Source organism: Equus przewalskii, chromosome 3, assembly GCF_037783145.1.
Source record: "Equus przewalskii isolate Varuska chromosome 3, EquPr2, whole genome shotgun sequence".
Classification (NCBI taxonomy): Eukaryota; Metazoa; Chordata; class Mammalia; order Perissodactyla; family Equidae; genus Equus; species Equus przewalskii.
This window is the reverse complement of record NC_091833.1, coordinates 117544902-117563980: the sequence shown is the minus strand read 5'-3', so window position 1 is coordinate 117563980 and position 19079 is coordinate 117544902. Positions and strand designations below refer to the sequence as shown.

The 19079-nt window shown below is 41.9% G+C and overlaps 1 protein-coding gene across 2 annotated transcripts in view; it reads left to right on the top strand.

Annotated features, from left to right (window-relative positions):
* Positions 1-18071, top strand: part of FAM193A (family with sequence similarity 193 member A) — a 178237-nt gene extending 160166 nt beyond the window's left edge. For both annotated transcript variants that reach the window (XM_070615203.1, XM_070615202.1), the window contains 2 exons: positions 909-990; positions 17301-18071. In XM_070615203.1, the coding sequence (XP_070471304.1) occupies positions 909-990; positions 17301-17394 (176 nt within the window). In that variant the 3' untranslated portion in view covers positions 17395-18071. The remainder of the gene's footprint in view (positions 1-908; positions 991-17300) is intronic.
* The last annotated feature ends 1008 nt before the right edge of the window (positions 18072-19079 follow it).

The following is a 19079-nucleotide window of genomic DNA, read 5'->3' as shown; positions in this document are numbered from 1 at the left end:
CACTCCTCTTTTGATGGTGTCGGGTACTGTGCATGCACTGCCAGCCTTCACAGCCCCCCAGGTGTGCACTGATGGAGCCTCTGGCACGTGAAGCTCACGCGGGGCCCGGGAAGCTCCCAGCATCCCAAGATAGCAATAGGAACAGGCAGAGCAGAAAAGAGAAGTTGAAATCCTCAAACTTGTCGAAATTGTAGGAGATGGAAGAATCCTGAATCAGAAGTCTCCATGTTCTCCTGCCTATTCTCAAAGAGTGGTTTTTAACTGCAAAGTGAATTATAGCCTTGCCTTTTGATTGGAATGGCCTGAAGAGTTTTTGAAGTCTCTAGGATGTTGCATATACAAACTGAATGCCTGGGAGAACCATCTTCCTGTAGAGGTTGGTGCCTGGGTCCTGGGGACAATCATGTCATTTTACTGTGAGGGTCACTTGCAAGGGACAGCACTTTCTTCCCCATGGGCCTGCTTCTGGTCAGCTTCTATTAACAGTTGTGCCGTCTCCTTCCCTCCCTCACTTCTTCCCTCCAGCAGGGACCTAAGGCAGCCTCTGGGCTTGAATGCAGCTTAGGTTTGCAGGAATCTTCTCAAGGGCTGTCCCATCAATGGAGACCCATCGATTAATGACTGATCACTTGGGGAACCCAGGTGCCAGCAAGTGGATCTCTTCTAATGGGACCTGAGGCAGCACTTGCTTTGCTCAGCAGATGTGTGAGTTCCGTAGCTTCCAGGTGGGAGCTGGACACTCACAAGCACATGGAGAGTGTTCTTCTTTGGCCATTTGTAAAGTCTTACTTCAGAAAAAATTTTTAGTTTGTGAAGTTGTTGAATTAAGTAAAACCAAATGATTTGTTCTATTCTGGTAAGATGGCCTGCTATTGTAATTTGACTTTCCTCTCCTCTTTGTTTTACAGATGATGTCTTTCTGCCTAAAGATATAGACCTGGACAGTGTGGATATGGATGAGACAGAGAGGGAGGTGGAATATTTCAAAAGGTAAATGTCAGGACTGCATGTCTGAAATAATGATGGTTTTGTGGTTAGCATACATGACCCTCATAGCTCTGCCAGTTGTCTTAGACACAAGTTCTGTCAGCCAGCTAGCCAGCCAGCCTGGCTTAGTAGCATTCTAGCATGTGAAGGCCTGCCACCCACGTCCCGCCCACACCCCTAGCACACACACACCAACCTTCTCACTCACCCTCTCACATTTGTTCACTTCTCCCCTCCCCTATGTGTGTAAACACTAGTTTACGGCAGTGATTCTCAAAGTGGTCCAGGACCAGCAGCATCACCTGGGAATTCAGGCCCCTCCCCAAGCTGCTGAACCAGACTTTGGGAAGGGACCCGATATCTGTATTCACGAAGCCTTCCCTGATGTATGCTGATGTTGGAACACACTGACAGGGCATGCTTTTAAGGAGAAAAGCAACATTTAAGATATTTGCTCTTTTTTCTGATAAGCAGACTCTGTTAGTACTATGTTCAATAATATTTTATCTAGTATGTGAATTAAGGCAGGAAAATTTTATTTTAAAGCTCCTTGTTCTTTTTTTAGAGTACTTTAACCTCTTTGTTTTAAATAATACACACACAAAAAGAAGCAGTTAGTTTGAATGCAAAAAGTCAATAACTCATTTCTCAAATGTTGTAACCTTCTAAATGTTTCTGTGTGTGTGCGGGTATGTGTATGTTATCTTAGCAGGTGGAGTAAAGCATTTGCTAAAGTTAAACATTCATTCATCATAAAAACTCTTAACTAGGCCTAGAAGAGCATGTCCTTATGTAATAAAAGGTATCCATAAGGTACAATAAATATCATACTTAACAGTGAGACATGAAAAGCTCTCCCTTGAGATTAAAAAGAAAAACAAGATGAAGTTGCCAATTATCACAACTTCTATTTGTAAAGGTGTAAAAAGAAACAAAAAGGATAAGGATTAGAAGGAAGAAATGGAATTGTCATTGTCAGATGATAGAAATGTGTTTTACAAAGTCCAAAAGAATCTGTGGGTAAATTACTTGAATTATTAAGACAGTTTGCCCTAAAGCTGGATTCTGGGGAGCTGGGGAGCTGGGGATGGGAGAGGGGCATGTCTTTGATATAGACAGAATTTTGGAGGGAAATTTCCCCAAAGTAGACCTGTAGAACTCACAAACTTTAAAGTCATGCTTGACCTCATAAATAAAGATTATCAAACACCCAAGATGGGGAAAACAGATGTCTGGAAATGAAAAATATAATTATTAAAAACAAGACCTCAATAGACAGGTGATAGATTAGACACACTGCTAAAGACAAAATTAATGAACTAGAAGATATATCGGAAAAATGTACCCAGAATGAACCAAGATATAAGGAAAAGAGAAAATAATGAAAGAAGGGTTGAGACATGGAGAAGAGACTAAGTCTAACATACATTAAACTGGAGCTCCGCCCCCCCCCCCCCACCCCCACCCCACGCACACACCAGTGCCGGCAAGGAAAAATGGAGCGAGAGCCTACAGGAAAGCAATATTTAAAGAGATATGATACCTGAGGATTTTGCAGAACTAAAGAGAAATAGGGAACTACAAATTCAAACGCACGACTTATACCAATAGGATAAACAAACGAAAACCCATTCCTAGACATAGTATATGAAACCAGAAGACCATGGATTGATATTTACAGTGTTGAGAGGAAATTGTCAGTCTATAATTTTGTATCCCACAAAACTATTCTTCACAATGATTTTTTCCCATAATAAAGAAAAGCTACAGGAGCTTACTAAAAAGAGACCTGAAAAAAAGGAAACATCTAACATTATACTTCAGGAAAAAAGGAAATTGATCTCAGAAGGATAGTTTGATATGCAGAAGGTAATGAGAGAAAGCCTGATAAATCTAGATGTAAATACAAACGTGTTTTCTTTGTAATGATGTAGTAATGTCTGAGAGAACCATAGTATTGAATCGCAAGAGTCAGAGCTGAGTATCCTTGAGTCTCCTTTTATTGTCCAGGTATTTAATAGTTAGATATTTAACATTCATACTTTGAGCTAAATGGACATGATACCATTTCAAGAGCAAACATTAAAAGAATAGAAATATGGGGGCTGGCACGGTGGTTAAGTGCACACGTTCCACTTCAGCGGCCCGGGGTTTGACAGTTCAGATCCCGGATGCGGACATGGCACTGTGTGGCAAGCCATGCTGTGGCAGGCGTTGCACATATAAAGTGGAGGAAGATGGGCATGGATGTTATCTCAGGGCCAGTCTTCCTTGGGAAAAAAAGGAGGATTGGCAGATGTTAGCTCAGGGCTAATCTCCCTCAAAAAAAAAAAAAAAGAATAGAAATATGGTGTATAAATTGCTTATCAGAAGGAAAAAAATCAAAACTCAAACAGAAAAAAATACATGTAGAGAAAATATAATAAATTTTTAAAAGATGATAGACACAAGTCCGGTTGTATTAGTAACCATAACAGACAGTAAGTAGACAAAAATAAAAGTAAATAGTTTGTCAGATTGTGTTAAGAAATTTATATATATGTGTATTTTACAAAAACATACCTAAATTATAATGAATAGAAAGATGGAAATAGGGAGCCAGCCCTGTGGCCAAGTGGTTAAGTTTGCACGCTCCACTTTGGCGGCCCAGGGTTTCGCCAGTTCAGATCCTGGGTGCGGACATGGTACTGCTCATCAAGCCATGCTGAGGCGGCATCCCACATGCCACAACTAGAAGCACCCACGACTAAAAACATACAACTGTACCAAAGGCCTTTGGGGAGAAAAAAGAAAAATAAAATCTTTTTTTAAAAAAAAAAGAAAGGTGGAAATAGACAGGAAAAAAGAAACTGCTGTAGTTAATGTTATTGTCAGACAAAAGATATTTTAACACAAGGGATAGGTGAAGGTTGCTACATAATGATAAAAGGTTCAATTTGTCAGGAAGAAATAGAAATTTTAAACGTAAGTACTTAATGAAATAGCCTTAAAATAATAAAAGCGAAACTGTGTGAACTGCACAGAGAATCAAACAAATCTACCATCCTGGTAAGGGATCTCAGACTGTTTTCTCTGTGTGATTGATTGCTCAAGCAGCCCAAGCATCCACAAAGATGCAGAAGATCAACAAAGCTTGACCACAAGTTCAGTCTAGTGAATATAGATGAAACTCTGCATCCACATAATAGAGAACTCTTGAACTCACAGGGAACACTCACAGACGTGGAATGGATACTGGGCCACAAACAGCAAGGCTCAAAAATTTCGAAGAACAGGGAGTGACGTCAGCATCATGGTGGAGTGAGTTGTTCCCTTTGTCTCCCCACTAAATTACAACCAGACGTCTATTGACCAGCAGAGGATTCCCTACACGACACAACAGGACACCTAAGAGATCCAGGCAGCTATACATCAGAAGATGGACTGGCCCCCCAGGAAGCAGTGCAACTAGAGGATCAACGCCCCCACCGCCCCGTCCTCCCCCAGTAGCAGCAATCCAGGGTGTGGATCCTCACACAGCAGCCCACTGTGAGCAGCAGCAAGGCAGCCCCGCCCTATGACAGTCAGTGGAGTTGTGATGGCAGCCTGACCCACACAACTCTAAGCTGATAGGGCAGGAGCACACAGCTCCCAGTGCTGGCACCCCCAACAGCAGCTCTACCAGCAGCAGGGGCTGCATACAAATCCCCAGGTACCTGGGCTCCTGCCAGTGACAGCAACACCTGTGAGTGAACCCAGCACTCCTGGCAGTGTTGCAACCAGCACCCCCAGACAACTAGGGAGCAGCAGAGCAGGTAGTGCCTGGGACAACAGCATTTGAACCTGTGGAGAGCCAGTGGAGGAACATGAGATCCAGGCAAACAGAACCTAAGTGACCAAAACCGTACCCAAGTAAGAAGAGGTGGTTACTACCACAGATGCACCAGCCAGAGGTTCAAATACGGTGTTCATCAGATACCATGAAGATCTACAGTAACACGGCAGAACAGAAGTAAAAGGACGACTCCCCAGAAGCCAAGCCTGGTATCACCGATTACACTCTAACTGACAGAATTCAAAATAGCTGTCATAAAGAAACTCAACAGGAAAAAAAAAAAGGGAAGGGGGGCCGGCCCAGTGGTCCAGTGGTTAAGTTCGTTCTCCGCTTTGGCAGCCCAGGGTTTGCCAGTTTGGATCCTGGGCGCAGACCTACGCACCACTCAGAAAGCCATGCTGTGGTGGCATCCCACATAGAAGAACTAGGAGGAGTTACAACTAGCATATGCAACTATGTACTGGGGCTTTGGGAAGGAAAAAAAAGAGGAAGATTGGCAACAGATGTTAGCTCAAGGCCAATCTTAAAAAAAAAAAAGAAACTCAACAAGTTCAATGAATTACAAAAAAACTCAGTTCATTGAGTTCAGGAATAAGATTAATCAACAGAAGTAATACTTTGCCAGGGAGATTGAAGCTCTTTAAAAAAAAAAAAGACAAATTCTAGATATGAAAAATACAATTAAGGAGATTAAAAAAATAATGTAGAAAGCATTAAAAACAGAGTAGACCTTATGGAGGAGAAAATTAGCTCAAAGAGAGAACTATAGAAATGATGCAGGTGGAAGAGGAAAGAGAATTAAGATTTTTAAAAAATGAAGAGATTCTTCGAGAAATGTCCAGTTCAGTTATGAAAAGTAACATAAGAGTTATAAGTATCCCAGAAGGAGAAGAGAGGGAGAAAGGAGCAGAGAGCTTATTCAAAGAAATAATAGCTGAGAACTTCCCAACCTGGGGGAGGAACTTGATATGCAAGTATATGAAACTAATAAAACTGCTAATTACATCAATCGAAGAAGACTTTCCCAAAGTATATAATGCTAGAACTGTCAAAAGTCAGTGACACAGATGGGGCCAGCCCTGTGGCCGAATGGTTAAGTTCGCACACTCTGCTTCGGCAGCCCAGGGTTTCACGGGTTGGAATCCTGGGCGCGGACATGGCACCACTCATCAGGTCACGCTGAGGTGGCGTCCCACATGCCACAACTGGAAGGACTCACAGCTAAAAATGCACGACTATGTACCAGGGGGCTTTGGGGAGAAAAAGGAAAACTAAAATCTTTAAAAAAAAAAAAAAAAAAAAGTCAATGACAGAAAAAATATTAAGGGGAGCAAGAGAGAAGAAAATAATCTGCAAAGGAACCCCCATGAGGCTTTCAGCAGATTTCTCAGCAGAAACCTTACAGGATAGCATAAAGTGGAATGATATATTCATAATACTGAAAGACAAAAACTGTCAGCCAAGAATACTCTATCCGGCAAGATTATCCTTCAGAGATGATGGCAAAATAAAAGCTTTACCAGACAAACAAAAGCTGAGGGAGTTTATTGCCACTAGACCTGCCCTACAGGAAATGTTGAAGGGAGCTCCCCTAACTGAAACCAAAAGGCAAAGGTTTACAAAGCTTTGAGCAAGGAGATAAAAAGACAAAACAGAAAATTGCAGCTCTGTATCAGAATAGGTTAGGAAACACTTAAATATAACAAAGGATAAAGGGAAAGAAAGTATCAAAATAACTATAAACACTTCAGTTTGGTCACAAACTCACAACACGGAACAGAATGATTTGTGACAGCAAAAACATAGAAGGGGAAGAGGAAAAGGATGGAACCGGCATAGGCTAATGGAGATAAGAGGCTATCAGAAAATCAGCTGTCTCATCTATGGTATCTTTTTTTTTTTTTTAAGATTGGCACCTGAGCTAACAACTGTTGCCAATCCCCTCAGTACATAGCTGTATATCTTAGTTGTGGGTCCTTCTAGTTGTGGCATGTGGATGCCACCTCAACATGGCTAATGAGCGGTGCCGTGTCCGCGCCCAGGATTCGAACTGGCGAAACCCTGGGCCGCCGAAGCGGAGCACATGAACTTGGCCACGGGGCCGGACCTCTGTGATATCTTTTATGCAAACTTCATGGTAACCACAAAACAAAAAATCAGAGCAGAGTCACAAATCATAAATAAAGAGGAAACCATCACAGAAAAACCACAAAACTGAAATGCCAGACAGAAATACAAGGAAAAAGAAACAACGGAAATATAGAACCACCAGAAAACAAAAGGTAAAATGGCAGTATTAAGCCCTCATACGTCAATAATCATTGTAAATGTAAATGGATTGAATTCACCAGTCAGAAGACACAGAGTGGCTGGATAGATTGAAAAACAACACCCAAGGAAATGCTGCCCCCTGGAAACACATCTCAGCTCTAAAGACAAACACAGGCTCAGAGTGAAGGGATGGAAGATGATGCTCCAAGCAAATGGCAAGCAGAAGAAAGTGGGTGTGACCATACTTCTATCAGACAAAGCAGACTTCAAGATAAAAAGAGACAAGGATGGGCATTGTATATAATAAAATTGTAAAAGAGACATTCCACCAAGAAGATGTAACAGTTATTGATATACGTGCACCTAACACAGGAGCACCAAAGTATATAAAGCAACTATTAAGAGAACTAAAGGGAGAAAGTGACAGCAACACAATAGTATTAGGGGACCTTAACACCCCACTTACATCAGTGGATAGATCATCCAGACAGAAAGTCAACAAGGAAATAGTGGATTTAAATTAAACACTAGACCAGATGGATTTAATAGATATATATAAAAAACATTCCATCCAAAAACAGCAGAGTAGACATTCTTCTAAGTGCACATGAAACATTCTCAAAGACCATATGTTGGGAAACAAGGCAAGCCTCAATAAATTTAAGAAGATTGAAATCATATCAAGCATCTTTTCTGACCACAGTGCTGTAAAACTAGAAATCAACTACCAGAAAAAAGCTGGAAAAGTCACAGATATTTGGAGACTAAACAACATGCTACTGAACGACTATTGGATCAATGAAGAAATCAAAGGAGAAATCAAAAAATACCTGGAGACGAATGAAATTGAAAACCCAACATACCAAAACCTGTGGGATGCAGCAAAAGTAGGAACAGGAAAATTTACAGCAATATAGGCCTACCTCAACAAAGAAGAAAAATCTCAAACAAGCTTGCACTTTTCCTAAAAGAACTAGCAAAGAAGAACAAAGTCCGAAGTCAGTAGAAGGAAGGAAATAATAAAAATCACTGCGGAAATAAGTGAAATAGAGAGTAAGGAAGGAATAGAAAGGATCAGTGAAACTAAGAACTGGTTCTCTGAGAAGATAAACAAAATTGACAGACCCTTAGCCAGACTCACTAAGAAAAAAAGAGAGAAGATTCAAATAAATCAGAAATGAAAGAGTAGAAGTTCCAATGGACACCACAGAAATACAAAGGATTATAAGAGAATACTATGAAAAGTTGTACGCCAATGAACTTGAGAAGCTAGAAGAAATGAATAAATTCTTACAATGATACAACCTCCCAAAACTGAATCAAGAAGAAATAGAAGATTCAGAGGCTGACCTTGTGGTCTAGTGGTTAAGTTCAGCACACTCCACTTCAGTTGCCCAGGTTCTGTTCCTGGGCACAGACCTACACCGCTCATTGGCAGCCATGCTGTGGCAGTGACCCACATACAAAATAGAGGAAGATTGGCACAGATGTTAGCTAAGAGTAAATCTTCCTCAGCAAAAGAAAAGAAGAAATAAAGAATCTACATAGAGTGATCACAAGTAAAGAGATTGAAACAGTAGTCAAAGACCTCCCCCAAAACTAAAGACCAAGATCAGATGGCTTCTCTGGTGAAATCTACCAAACATTCAAAGAAGATTTAATTCCTATTCTTCTCAAATTATTCCCAAACAATTGAAGAGAACAGGATGCTTCCTAACTCATTTTACCAGGCCAACATTACCCTGATACCAAAACCAGACAAGGACAACACAAAGAAGGGAAACTACAGGCCAGTATCATTGATGAACATGGATGCAAAAATCTTTGACACAATATTAGCAAATCAAATACTACAATACAGTAAAAGGATCATACGTCATGATCAAGTGGGATTTATTCTAAGGATGCAACGATGGTTCAACATCCACAAATTGATGTGATAGACCACATTAACAAAATGAGAAATAAAAATCACACAGTCATCTCAGTATATGCCAAGAAAGCATTTGACAAGATCCAGCATCCATTTATGATAAAAAAAAAAAAACTCTCAATAAAATGGATATAGAAAGAAAGTACCTCAACATAATAAAGGCCATATATAACAAACCCACAGCCAACATCATATTTAACAGTGAAAAACTGAAAGCTGTTCCTCTGAGAACAGAAGCAAGACAAGGATGCCCACTCCCACCACTCTTATTTAACATAGTACTGGAAGTTGTAGCCAGACCGATTAAACAAGAAAAAGAAATAAAAGGGATCAAAATTGGAAAGGAAGAAGTGAAGCTCTCACTGTTTGCAGATGACATGATTCTATATATGGAAAATCCTAAAGAATCCACCAGAAAACTGTTAGAAATAATCAACAACTACAGCAAAGTTGTGGGATACAAAAATCAGTTGCATTTCTATACACTAATAACGAACTAGCAGAAAGAGAACTCAAGAATACAATCCCATTACAATCCCAACAAAAAGATTAAAATATCTGGGAATAAAGTTAACCAAGGAGCTGAAAGACCTATACACCGAAAATTATGACATTGAAAGAAATTGAGAAAGACATAAAGAAATGGGAAGATAGCCCATGCTCATGGATTGGAAGAATAAACTTGGTTAAAATGTCCATATTATCTAAAGCAATCTACAGATTCATTGCAATCCCAATCAGAATCCCATTGAGATTCTTCCTGGAAATAGAACAAAGAATCCTAAAATTTATGTGGAACAACAAAAGACCCTGAATAGCCAAAGCAATCCTGAGAAAAAGGACAAAGCTAGAGGTATCACATTCCCTGACTTCAAAATATCCTACAAAGCTATGGTAATCAAAACAGCATGGTACTGGCACAAAAACAGTCACACAGATCAATGGAACAGAATTGAAAGCCTAGAAATAAAACCACACATCTGTGGACAACTGGTTTTCAACAAAGGAGCCAAGAACGTGCAATGGAGAAAGGAAAGTCTCTTCAATAAATAGTGTTCGGAAAACTGGACAATCACGTGCAAAAGAATGAAAGTAGACCATAATCTTACACCATACACAGAAATTAATAACTCAAAATGGATCAAAGACTTAAATGTAAGACCTGAAACCACAAAACTTCTAGAAGAAAATATAGGCAGCACACTCTTTTACATCAGTCTTAGCAGTAGCTTTTTGAATACCGTGTCTACTTTGGCATGGGAAACAAAAGAAAAAATAAACAGATGGGGCTGCATCAGACTGAAAACCTTCTGCAAGGCAAAGGAAACCATGTACAAAATGAAAAGTCAACCCACCAACTAGGAGAAAATATTTGCAAATCAAATATCCAACATGGATTAATTTCCAAAATTAAAAAACTGACACAACGCAACAACAGCATAATGAACAACTTGATCAAAAATGGGCAGAAGAGGGGCCGGCCCTGTGGCTGAGTGGTTAAGTTCACGTGCTCCGCTTCGGCGGCCCAGGGTTTCACCAGTTCGGATCCTGGGTGTGGACATGGCACCGTTCATCAAGCCATGCTGACACGGCATCCCACATGTCACAACTAGAAAGACCCACAACTAAAAATACACAACGATGTACTGGGGGGCTTTGGGGAGAAAAAGGAAAAATAAAATCTTTAAAAAAAAAAACAGAGCAGAGGATAAGAACTGAGATTTTTCCAGAGAAGATATACAGATGGCCAACAGGCACATGAAAAGATGTTCAACATCGCTAATTATTAGGGAAATGCAAATCAAAACTGCAATGAGATATCACCTCACACCCATCTGAATGGCTACAATTAACAAGACAAGACATAGCAAATGTTGGAGAGGATGTGGAGAAAAGGGAACCCTCATACACTGCTGGTGGGAATGCAAACTGGTGCAGCCACTATGGAAAACAGTATGGAGATTCCTCAAGAAATTAAAAGTAGAAATACCGTATGATCCAGCTATCTCACCACTGAATGTTTATCCAAAGAACATGAAGTCAACAATTCAAAGTGATTTATGGACCCCTCTGTTCACTGCAGCATTATTCACGACAGCCAAGATGTGGAAGCAACCGAAGAACCCATCCAATGAATGGGTAAAAAAAGATATGGTAGGGCCGGCCTGGTGGCACAGTGGTTAAGTTCTCATGTTCTGCTTCAGCAGCCCAGGGTTCACCAGTTCAGATCCCGGGTGTGGACATGGCACCAGTTGGTAAGCCATGCTGTGGTAGGCGTCCCACATATAAAGTAGAAGAAGATGCACGGGGATGTTAGCTCAGGGCTAATCTTCCTCAAAAAAAAAAAAAAAAAAGATATGGTGTGTATATATACACCATGAAATACTACTCAGCCATAAAAACAGACAAAACTATGCCATTTCTGACAACATCAGTGGACCTTGAGAGTGTTATGCTAAGTGAAATATGTCAGAGAAAGACATAGCACATGATTTCACTCATATGTGGAAGAGAAACACATGGATAATGTGAACAGATTGGTAGTTACCAGAGGGGAAGGGGTGGGGGTGGGTGAAAGGGGTAAAGGGGCACATACATATTGTGATGCATAAAAATCAGGCTATTACTGGTGAACAGAATTCAGTCTGTACAGAAACTGAAGTATAATAATGTACACCTGAAATTTACACAATGTTATAAGTCAGTATGACCTCAATAAAAAAAATTTCTTCCAAGAACAAGTATGTGTAATTTGTGTTCTCTGACTGCAACACAATTTAAGTTGGAGGTTTACAATAAGTGAATTTTGAAATCCCTAAATATGTGGAAATCTAAAACTGTGGAAGTTTATATAACGCATGGGTCAAGTAAGAAACCACAGTAGACATTGTAAAATATGTAGAACTAAAAGATAATGAGAACACTGCTTATGAAAACCTGTGGAATGCAGGAAAAGATTGCTCTTGATAGCTTTCTATAAAGCCTTAAATGCTGGAGTTAGTTTTTAGAAACCTGAAAATTAATGACTTAAGGATTTCATTTGAGAAATTAGGAAAAGGACAGCAGAATAAGCCCAAAGAAAGTAAAACAAAGGGGTGTGATATGTAAGAGAAACAGAAGATCAACAGTGTTCTTTTTCAAAAATAGTAACTAAATGAATAAACCTTTGAGAGACTGGTCTCGAAAAACAGGAAAAAAGACACAAATTAAAATAATTAGATGTAAGAAGAAATGAGATGTTAATAATTATCAAAGTTAGTGATGGCTGTGTTCATTTTACCAAACTCTACTTTTGTATGTGTTTGAAATTTTCCATTTTAAAAAAGGTTGCTTCAATTTTGTGAATATAAAGTGAAAAGGTGGACCTAACTACAAAGATTAAACTATAATCTGAGAACAATTTCACAACAATTAATTTTAAAACTTAAATAAAACACAAAATCAACCCAATAAAAAAATAGCCTTAATGGTCCAGTAACTAGTAAAGAAATTAAAGCAGTAAATGTAAGTCTTTCCAGTGAGAAAACTGCATTCTGACAGTTTTACAGAGAATTCTCCCAGAATTTCAAAGAACAGGTTATCCAGTCTTATACAGATTCTACCAGAGAATTGAAATGAGACACAGAAAGCACAAAGAGAGTTCTCCTCACTCTCTCTTATGAGAGTAGTAAAATTTTGACACCAAAATCTGCCAAAAACAATACCAGAAAAAATGAAAAATTGTGGGTGTTTCACCCAAGAATATTAGATGCAAAAATCATCAAGACAATATTCACATTCCAAATCCAACAGTGTAGTTTAAATAGCAATATATAACCAGATTGGTTATATATTTGTATTCATTGCTGGGATACAAGGGGTATTTAATATTAGGATTTCCACAAATGCTATTTGCTACATTCATATATTAAAGAAGAGCCGTATGAGCATTTCATTAGGTTCAGAAAAAAATATTTGATAAATTCCTAGCACCCATTTATTATTAATAAAAGAGGAAAAACAGTAAACTAGCAATAGAAGGAAATAATCCATCACCTAAAAAGGGGATTTACTGAAAGAGAGCGAGAGAAGAGAAAAGCAATCTGTGTGGAACTTTTTCCAAAATGGGAAAGATGTGGAAGCACATGCAAAACAAAGATGCTCTGTCTTACCACTTCTGTTCAGCCTTAAATTGTAGTTCCTAGCCAGCACAGTAAGACAAGAAAAGAAATTAAAGGCTTAAGGAGTGAATTCCATTTTACAAATGATCTACTTCTCTACATAGAAAACTGCAAAAGATTGTGTAGGACAGTTTAGCAAGAAAGTGGCTGTAGAATCAGTGTATACAAGTTATTTATTCTACACCATCAGTAATTCAAAAATGTAATTTAAATAAAGGCAGCATTTTGTAGTGTGTGTGTGAGGTGGATTGGCCTTGAGCTAACATCTGTGCCAATCTTCCTCTGTATTGTATGTGGACCACCGCCACAGGATGGCTTGGTGAGCACTATGTAGGCCTGCCCCCGGAATCCGAACCTGTGAACACCAGGCCGCCAAAACAGGACTCGCAAACTTAACCACCACCCCACCGGGCCAGCCCCGAGACTGCATTTATAACAGCGTCAGAATCTGTGCAGTATCCTTGAATAAATCTAGCAAAAGTTGCACAAGACTTTTGCACAGAAGACTGGGAAACTTTGCTAAAGAATATTAAGACAAATCACCGAGCTCCTGTATTTGTTGATAGGGTGTTAACGTGAAGCTAACAAGTTTCCCGAAAGTTACCTGTAGATTTAAAACCCAAGAAGGGTTTTGTGGAACTTAAGTAGTGTTTCTAACACGCGTTGAGGTGGTACATTGTGATACAGTCATACACGGAGTGCTGTGTAGCAACAAAAAGGACAAACGAGAGCAATCTGCAACAGGGATGTCTTACAGACTGAGTGTTAAACAAGAGGCAGGAAACACAAGGATACACATAGTGTCCATTTAGATGAAGTTCAAATTAGGCAAAACTACAGTACATTGTTTAACATACCTACCGTTCAATCCAGAAGCTCCTCTCCTGGATGTCTGCCCATGAGAGATGAGAGCACATGCCCCCACAAAGACTCGCACGTGCATGAATGTTCCTAGAAGTTTTATTTATAATAGCCCCAAACTGGGAACAACCCAGGTGTCCACAGCAGATAATCAGATAAACTGTTCTCTCTCCATCCAGAGGACACTTCTCAGCAATGAAAAGCACACTATACAGCACCTTAGATGGATCTCAAAAGTGGCATACTTAGTGCAGAAGCCAGACACAAAATGCATATACTGTGAGGTTCTATTTACATGAAATTCCAGAAAATACAAATTCATCTATAAATCATTGTTTGCCTAGAGCCAGGGTGGCAGGGAGATGACAGCAAAGGGGCACAAGGAAATTTGGGGGTTTCATGGAAATGTTCTGTGTCTTGATCGAGGTGATGGTTACCTGTATGTAGATATATTTCTCAGCATTGTGAGCTCTACACTAAGTGTGCAAGTTATTGCGCATAAATTATACCTCAATAAAAGTATATTTTCAGAAGTTAAATACATTGTTCAGGGATACATACCTAGGTCATATAACTATAAAGAAAAGCAAGGAAATTACCAACATCAGAAGCCAGAGTGGTAGTAACTCTTGAGGAGAGGAGGGAAGCTCTGGGCAGGGGCCACTTGGTGCTGGCAGTGGCCCATGGCTTCATCTGGTGATCCACAGTATTTGCTTTATAATTACTCTTTATATTATACGTTTGTTTCATTCACCCTTCTGTATGTGTTATATTTACCAAAAAAAAAAAAAAGTTGTAAAGGATTGGTAAGATCCTCCCACAAGGATATGAAGAACAAGGAGGGCTCCTTTTCCTGCCCATTATAAAAAGACTTAGAAAGCCACCGTTATTAAAACATCGTGATATTGGTGCAGAATATGGCATCCAGGAACAGACTTGTACAAACACGGAGCTTTGGTTTGACAAAAGATGAATTGGCAGATCACTGTGGAAATGAAGACATGTTCCTAAATGGAGCTGTGAATGTTTGTTATGTATATGAGAAAATCTTTGAAATTGGATCCCTACCTCACACCCTCCTCAAAGGTCAGCTCCAGATGGGTTATGATTTTAAATGTCAAAAGCAAACCTTTTAACTTGGAATATAGGTGAATATGTTTTTGACCTTGGAGTAGGGAAAGATTTCTTGAAAATGTCAACCATTAAATAAAAGATTGGTAAATTAAACTCCATTAAAATCAACAATTTGTTTTAAAGAAAGTGAGAAGATGGTATTTGCAGCACATCACAAAGGATTAGTATCAAGATGTATAAAGAAACATTACAGAACAGTGAGAACAAGACAAACCTGTTGACAAATGGGCAAACAAAACAATCAGATGTCACAGAAAACCCGTGACCAGTAAACTGGGGAGGTCTTCAGCCTGACTAGAACCAGGGAGCAGGCAAGGCGTGGAGTGGCGGTTCTCTACACCGCTCCTCAGAGCACAGATGCTTTCACACCACTTTGGGAAAAAGTTTGGCAGAATCTAGTGAAGTTGAAGTTGTATGTCTCAAGTAACCCAACAAACAGTCCCACACCTGTGCACACGTGCCCAGCCCGGGCAGAACCATGTGAGCAGCATTGTCCACTTGTCCATTCAGTGTGGTATATTCTTAGAGGCACAAAACTGAAGAAAAACTATGGCCTCTTGAAGGAATCGCAGAAATATGACCTTAAGTCAAAGAAGCAATAAGAAAAAAGTACGTAAAATTCGATTCTCTTCCTTTAAGTTCAGAAATCGGCACAACCAAACTACCGTTGAGGATGCCTGTAGAAGTCGTGAAGCTACAAAGAACTCTGGGCACTAATTATTACAAACCCTGGCACGGTGGCTGCCTTCTGGGTGCCCCCGGGGTTGGTACCTTGTGTTGGGTTTCTTGACCTGGGGGGTGGTTACTTTGGCTTTTGCGTTGTAGTTACCCCTGTACACGTGTTCTGTGTGCATGTATGTACATATGACATTCCACAGCTGACAGCACAGAGACCTGATGGGGTGGTGGTTAGGGTGTGGAGCCTGGGCGAAGAGGAGCCGGGGTTGTGGGGAGGTGACAAAGCCATGTCACGGTGGGCCTGGGGCCCCAGGGAGCCCATGGGAAGCCTTGCTTTGGTTTGGGTTGAGTTTCTCGTTGAGCTTCCTGGAGCATGACCGTGACTGATGCTTGTGAGCATTCTAGCTGCTATGTAGGAAGGGAGTAGGGGAGCACACATACACTAAAGGAGATGGTTGGGGAGTTCTTGCCAGAGTTAAGGGGAGACAGAGGCAGAAGTGGAAGCTTCCAGAATGTTTAAAAGCTGACATCACTAGGACTTGGAGTTTGACCCCAAGCTGTGGCCAGGGAAAGAGAATTTGGATTCTGAGAAATGACACAGCCCCTCCCTGGGGGACAGGGAGGACTCCCTCCCCCTGGACAGAGGCTGTCAGGCCAGCAGCACAAACGGTTGTGGTTGAAGGATTTAACCACAGTTTAAGTGAGCACACTTGAAATTTCGATGAGTGACAGCAACAACCGGTTTCAGCTTTAATTCAAGTTTCTGCTACCCAAATTAGAGCTGGAAAGGTGAGAACTTCAGAAATTGTGCAAAGTCTTTGGAAGAAAGTATTCTTTCCTTCATTTAATGTAAAAATCGGCCATTGTTGCCTGGGAAGCAGGTGGCAAAGTGTCGTTTTCACATGGTTTTAGCAGGCAGTTTGTGATTCAGAGCTGGACAGGGGGACTGGGGGCTGGTGGCTTGCCTTGGAGGCCTGTGGGCATTCTGTGCACTTGATGTGCCCCTGAGGGCAGGGAGGTGGGGCGGGGTGGGCAGTAACCAGGTCTCAACATAAAAATATGTGTTTCAAGTCACACTCACTTGTGAATTCATGGATAAATGAGGATAAGCTGGGATTGTCCATGGCTTAACATGTTAAGAAGGGCAATATGGTGGCCATTGGCAGAGCCTGGCTGGGACGACCAGGCTTCAGATTCTCAGGTGGGCTTCTCAGAAACGTCCCTTGGGCAGCTTCCATGAAGAACAAGTTGAGAGAGAATAGCACAAAACACAAGAGAACATTCAGGGTGCTGGCCAGTGTCCTGAAGATGGGACACCCCCCTTCCTCTCGAGGGCCCTTCCCTTTCTGAAGTGTGGCACCGAGTCTCCCGCACGGAGCCCCCAGGAGGATGCCGGGCCTTGCGATACTAGCTCGGGTGGGGCTATTTCCTTCCATGACTGTTGGGCTTTTTGTCTTCACAGATTCTGCTTGGATTCTGCTAGACAGACCCGACAAAGACTGTCCATCAACTGGTCCAATTTTAGCTTGAAAAAAGCCACCTTTGCTGCCCACTGAATGAGGACCGCCTGGAGAGGGACACGCGGGAGGTGGGCTAGGCCCTGGAGCTGCCATGCTTGCCCAGGGTTGTGCTGGGTGGGCCGCTGCACCTGAGACCCCTAGACCGAGAACTTGCTGCTCGACCCGCGTCGTTAGCTCGTGTGCGTGTAGTCTGTGAGTGAGACTTCCTTGATCGTAGCTCTGTGCTGTCGGATTGGAACAGTAGCTCCCGCCAGTTCTTCCACCTCTGCGGCCTCAGAGGCCGGGGCTGCGGCCAGAGACGAGTTTGCATCATCCACATGGCTCCGTTGCCTCTGCATCTCGCCTTGTCCTGTCATCTGTCCCTGCTGGGGCGTCGCTGTCACTCAGCTCTCTGTGCCCCACGTCCCCCCAGAGGCGGGCTGGGCGGGGCAGGCACTCTTCCGTTCTCCTCCACAATCTACTGTTTAAGAGTGTACACGTTGCGCTGTTTGTGTCTGATCCCCCTGACTTGTAGCCAGCTTGTGTAAGATCCCTTCCAGAATGAGAAAGTCCAAAAACAAAAACCCACCCAGTACTCACACCATCAAGTCTGTTAGAGAGTGTACGACTGTATTAACACGGAGGCCTGCCTGGCTACTTTTTTAACATATTGTTAAGTAATATTAAAATCATGTCTTTCTTTTTGAAAGATGGAATACATTAGTACAGCAGAAGACCTTGTCTGGTTGCTTTCTGCTGGGAGCGATGGGGAGCATGGTGGGTGGGGGAGGTGAGCAGGGGACTGTGCCCCCCAAGAGGAATCTGGACCACCACCCCCAGAGCATCTCCCAGATCACCCCAGGCAGCAGCTTAGGGGTCCTGGTGCCCTCACTGCCCTCCATGCAGTGGTTGCCCAGGGCCTTCCATGCACCAAGCAAGCCCAGGCCCCAGGAGAGAACCCAGCCAGACCCTCAGAGGGTTTGCTGTGAGAAGTGGTGGTAAATGCTAACAAGAAACAGCAGGGTGGGGCATGGAAGGCCCCAGAGAAGGGAACATTGCTCTCCTGGAGGCAGAGCAAAGAGGGGATGGGGGTCAGCAGGGTGCAAGTCCATTGGCCTTGGAGGCTGGTGCCCATCCAGGGGTGATTTTTTTTTCCTTTCTCTCCCCAAAGCCCCCCGATACATAGTTGTATATTCTTCGTTGTGGGTCCTTCTAGTTGTGGCATGTGGGATGCTGCCCCAGTGTGGTTTGATGAGCAGTGCCATGTCTGCGCCCAGGATTCGAACCAATGAAACACTGGGCCGCCTGCAGCGGAGCACGCAAACTTAACCACTCGGCCACGGGGCCAGCCCCCATCCAGGGTTTTTTTTATTTTTTCATTTTTTAAAGATTGGCACCTGAGCTAACAGCTGTTGCCAATCTTTTTTTTTTTTCTTTTCGTGCTTTTTCTCACCAAATCCCCCCAGTACACAGTTGTATATTTTAGTTGTGGGTCCTTCTAGTTGTGGCATGTGGGACGCCGCCTCAACATGGCCTGACAAGTGATGCTATGTCCGCGCCCAGGATCCAAACCAGCAAAACCCTGGGCTGCCACAGCAGAGCGCGCGAAGTTAACCACTCCGCCATGGGGCAGCCCCATAAAATGGATATAAATTAGGAACAATGTGAATAGTATTTAAAATGAGAAAAGGAATCCCAGCTTGGTTCCTCTCTTCTGAGATCTCTTTAGGCAGAGAAAGCTC